General features: G+C 42.1%; 1 protein-coding gene across 1 annotated transcript in view; it reads right to left on the bottom strand.

The window, feature by feature from the left end:
- The window catches only part of LOC137616916 (uncharacterized), a 3,542-nt gene extending 743 nt beyond the window's left edge, over positions 1 to 2,799 (bottom strand). Inside the window, exon 1 of the mRNA XM_068346793.1 lies at positions 1 to 2,799. This exon is cut by the window's left edge and continues 233 nt beyond it. Coding sequence (XP_068202894.1) covers positions 770 to 2,281 — 1,512 coding nt within the window. The 5' untranslated portion in view covers positions 2,282 to 2,799 and the 3' untranslated portion in view covers positions 1 to 769.
- Positions 2,800 to 5,000: the final 2,201 nt, after the last annotated feature.

Below are 5,000 nucleotides of genomic sequence, written 5' to 3'. Positions count from 1 at the left end.
GGCCTGACCGGTGTCCTATTGGTCAGGCTTGGTCACGTGTCCCACATCCTTCACAGCTCGCTTCCCTCCTCCTGGGACCTCGATGTCGTCACGTGACTCGAAGGTAGCTGAAATTGAGATCTCAGGGGGAGTAGACTGGTATAGGATGGTTGGAGGGGGATGAGACTCTGGGTAGGGTCCCAAAACTCGTGGCATTTTGACTCATGCTTGCTGGCGGGATCCTTTGTTATTTGAAAAAGGTGGCGAAATGACCGCCATTACTAACAGCCCCCCATTTTAGCAGAGATTTTGTCCTAAACAGGACAAGAACTCTGCAAGCAAGGTCTGAAGCCACTAGCCTTAATGACTCCTCCCTCAGTGAGTCTCACCACGATAATGGATAAATATCTAAGCTGCAACTAGGGTCATCATTTTACATTATTTTGACAGTAGATTAACTTTAAGTGCCACGTAGAAATAAGTATGCTGGCTGTGAGGCAGCAACTGAAAAATTAAAAAATGCAAAATGGAAAATTAAAATGTAAAAAAAAAGGTTAAAGTTAAGTGACCTAGTGCAGTGGTAGGCATAAAATTGAAGAAAATTGGCTTATATGCAAAGAAAGATAAAATAAATACATAAAAATAAATTAAATGCAAATAATGATGCCAAGATGGCTCCTCAAGTTTATTTACCTGGGGAGACACCAAGGCCAATTAAAATTTTTCCATACAACCTAAATTAACCTACTGACTATGGCTACGCTATGGTCATGGCACTGTGCATTGGGCACTAATGCCGGGAAAACACATCTCTGTCACCTGAGTTCTTTAGGCGCTTGACCTTCCAGTTGTAGTTCTGGAGGTCTATGCCCCACCTCATGAGCCCCTTATTCCCATTACGTAGCTCAGTCAAGTAGGTTAGAGGATTACGGTCCTTTAGGAATGTCAGTGGGAACTTTTGGTCCGCACAATAGGATCCAAGATGCTCAAGAGATGAGCCCATGCCTGAGAGCTCATTCTCTTGAGTTTGGAGTTTATCCCATGTCTGGAAGAAATTCAAGTAAACCCCACAGTTGGGAATTCCTGCTTGCACCTGGTGAAGCCAAAAATGAATTATGAGTATGGTCAGAGGTCGTGACTCCTCTGCCATGAAGTGGGAACCTTCGTCCTTCTGAAATGTGGCTAGGAAGCCAAACCAATAAAAGAATTGTGTCAGTTCTGTGACACTAATGGATGGGATGAGTTGGAGCGAGGCCCTCAGCATTATTTGCTTATAGTTACCGGAGACTGGGCAAGGATGGCAGGATGCTAAGTAAGCCTTAACAATCTCGTGCAAGCCCAGCCAGAATTGATGCTGGATCATCTGGGTAGGACCTGTTACTCCAAAGTGTCCTCCCAGTCTCTCATGGGCCACGCCTAGCATCGACAAGCGGAGATTACAGGGGACAACTACTTGCCGGCACGAGACCTTAACAGGATCGTGAGAACCTCGGGTGATCTTAAGGGGCACCTCATCCCTTAGCAGGAACTCAGCCTTAGAGGGGTTATTTATTTCCACCTCGCTCAGGTAGGTGGGTGCCCTGTGGTTTATCGCCATCTCACCCATCAGCTGGAATCTGCTGAGCTGTGCCTGGCTCCTGATGGTCTCTTGGTCCTCCTCTGAGACCTCTGGTCTGGTGGAAAGCATCATTGCTTTAGCTGGGGAGCACTCTCGGGTACGGGGCCTAAACTCATTGCTGGAAGGGGGAGACTCCTGGGCCTCCTCCCTTAGCCAAACTACCTCACCCAGGTCAATGGTACCTAGCCAGTCGTCTTCCCCTGCAGGTTGCGTCCTCACAGTTTTAGGCTCCGGCTTGGCACCCTTCATGCACCTGAGGGGCACTCGCTGTACACCCTTCACAGGTTTTTGACCCAAGCATGAGTTGTAGCCCTCACGTGCGAGATCACTCCCTGCCCCCAGTCCACACTTCTTGCCGAGCTGGGACATGGTCGCCTTCAGTTCCGCTGTAGGGAGTTCCTTGGTGAACCCTTCAATGCACTGGTTCTCTCTGCAGTTGTCCTGCTGGTCGTTGGCACCATTAGGTTGAGGTAGCGAGTTACTGAGCTGGGCTAATCGAGCGTCTATTTCCCGCTTCTTTAATTCATACGCTCTCTCTCTTTCATACCGCATCCTTTCTTGCTCTGTTCTTCTCCGGGCTTTGTCTTCATTCATGAGCTCTCGCACATACCTTCGCAATGCTTCTCCCTCATAGCCTTGTCTTTCTGCCAAGTCCACAAATGCACTGATCTCAGCAGCAGTCATTTTGCTAACTTCTTGTGGAGACAGCGACAAGAACAAACTCAACAGCACAACGTACGATGTTGACCATGCAAGAAATTACACGGAGGGGAAGGATGTTCTAGCCTTACGCAAGAGTCTCATGGAAGAAAGGATGAAGATGGAGCTGGGGAAAATGCACAATGGCTGTAAAAATGCGTCTCAAGAAAGAACTATCACCGAGTAGCAAGCCTTGCAAGTAATTGAACAAGAGCCTAACTTGGAAACCAGGGCCACGACAATGGGTGAGCTTAGGCTGTTCGGTTGTAATGCATCCAAAAAAGTAATGATATATATGACAACTGTACTACACAATACAAATGGAATCACCACTATACAGTAGGTGACCCTCTGGGCTAGTCAGGGAAAAATGAGGTCACAACTATGGGTGACACTATGCTGGACGAAATAAAATGGAATCACAACTATGGGTGAACCTTTATACTAGTCATAAAAAGAAATGGAGTCACCACAATGGGTGAATCTCTATGCTAAAACATAAAAAAAATGCAATCACAACAATGGGTGAATCTTTATGCTAGTCTTTTAAAAAAAATGGAATCACAACAATGGGTGAATCTTTATGCTAGTCATAAAAAATGGAATCACAATAATGGGTGAATCTCTATGCTAGTCATAAAAAATTAAATCACCAAAATGGGTGAATCTCTATGCTAGTCTTATAAAAAAAAATGGAATCACAACAATGGGTGAATCTCTATGCTAGTCTTTTGAAAAAATGAAATCACAACAATGGGTGAATCTCTATGCTAGTCATAAAAAAAATGGAATCACAACAATGAGTGAATCTCTATGCTAGTCTTTTGAAAAAATGGAATCACACGTTGGGTGAATCTCTATGCTAGTCTTTAAAAAATTGGAATCACAACAATGAATGACCCTCTGTGCTAGTCTTAAGGGAAAAAAATGGTATATCCACGATGTGTGACCCTCCTAGGCTAGTCTTAAGGAAAAAATGGAATCTCCACGATGTTTGACCCTCCTATGCTAGTCTTAAGGAGAAAAATGGAATCTCCACGATGTGTGACCCTCCTATGCTAGTCTTAAGGAAAAAAAATGGAATCTCCACGATGTGTGACCCTCCTATGCTAGTCTTAAGGAAAAAAAATGGAATCTCCACGATGTGTGACCCTCCTATGCTAGTCTTAAGGAAAAAAAAAATGGAATCTCCACGATGTGTGACCCTCCTATGCTAGTCTTAAGGAAAAAAATGGAATCTCCACGATGTGTGACCCTCCTATGCTAGTCTTAAGGAAAAAAAAATGGAATCTCCACTATGTGTGACCCTCCTATGCTAGTCTTAAGGAAAAAAATTGGAATCTCCACGATGTGTGACCCTCCTATGCTAGTCAAGGAAAAAAATGGAATCTCCACGATGTGTGACCCTCCTATGCTAGTCTTAAGGAAAAAAAATGGAATCTCCACGATGTGTGACCCTCCTATGCTAGTCTTAAGGAAAAAAATGGAATCTCCACGATGTGTGACCCTCCTATGCTAGTCTTAAGGAAAAAAAATGGAATCTCCACGATGTGTGACCCTCCTATGCTAGTCTTAAGGAAAAAAAAATGGAATCTCCACTATGTGTGACCCTCCTATGCTAGTCTTAAGGAAAAAAATTGGAATCTCCACGATGTGTGACCCTCCTATGCTAGTCAAGGAAAAAAATGGAATCTCCACGATGTGTGACCCTCCTATGCTAGTCTTAAGGAAAAAAAATGGAATCTCCACGATGTGTGACCCTCCTATGCTAGTCTTAAGGAAAAAAAATGGAATCTCCACGATGTGTGACCCTCCTATGCTAGTCTTAAGGAAAAAAATGGATTTGTAAAAATGTGTGGGTGCGTTCTTGCAACACCACCACTTGCAACTCTGTGACTTTAAAGCAAGTTTGTATTTATACTTAAAGTATAACAAATTAAAATAAAACAGACAATGTCACTGAGATTGCTTAATGCTTCGTTAAAACATCAGCCCCTTTACATACTTTCCCTTTAGAAGAAAAATGAATTTAATAAATTACACTCCCAAATATTTTATCTTAATGATCCTATACCCTGACTGAAAAAATTTAAATTAAATGTGACATCATAAGTCCTTTATCTTTAGGTTAGCCATATTACAGTCTAACGAAAATTATCCCCTTCAAAAAAAATGTACATAAAAATAATATCCCGCGAGAAAGTAATAAAAAGAAATTACATACCCTTACTTGTCAAAAGGAAAAATTGAGAAAATGAATGCCACGTGTGCTTACGGTTACCCACACAGGAAATTAACACGTGTTTTAGTCTACCACGGTTTCTTCCTAAAATTTCGTAAATTTCAATAAACTTAGTTTTAACACGAAATTAAACAATCACTCACTGCATAATACATATGAATGAAAAATTTATCCCTATCAATAATGTACATGAAAATAATATCCCACGAAAGTAATAAAATGAAATTAAGAACCCTTACTATGAAAAGGAAAAGAAAGTTGAAATAAGGAACACCACGTGGTCTTACCGTTACTCTACAGAATGATGCCTCACTGTCGTAAAACGTTTACGTGAATCGTAAGCCAAAGGTTCCGATATGAGACTAGTCTGTATCCTAGCACTAAAGATAAATGATAATATATTCCGTGCACAAAATTAAACGATTGATGTGCGTGGATACAACGAAATTAGACTAAAATCTC

The sequence above is a fragment of the Palaemon carinicauda genome, chromosome 23 (genome assembly GCF_036898095.1).
Source record: "Palaemon carinicauda isolate YSFRI2023 chromosome 23, ASM3689809v2, whole genome shotgun sequence".
NCBI classification, from domain to species: Eukaryota; Metazoa; Arthropoda; class Malacostraca; order Decapoda; family Palaemonidae; genus Palaemon; species Palaemon carinicauda.
Note: the sequence above shows the minus strand (reverse complement) of the source record. Positions and strands in the feature narration are given on the sequence as shown.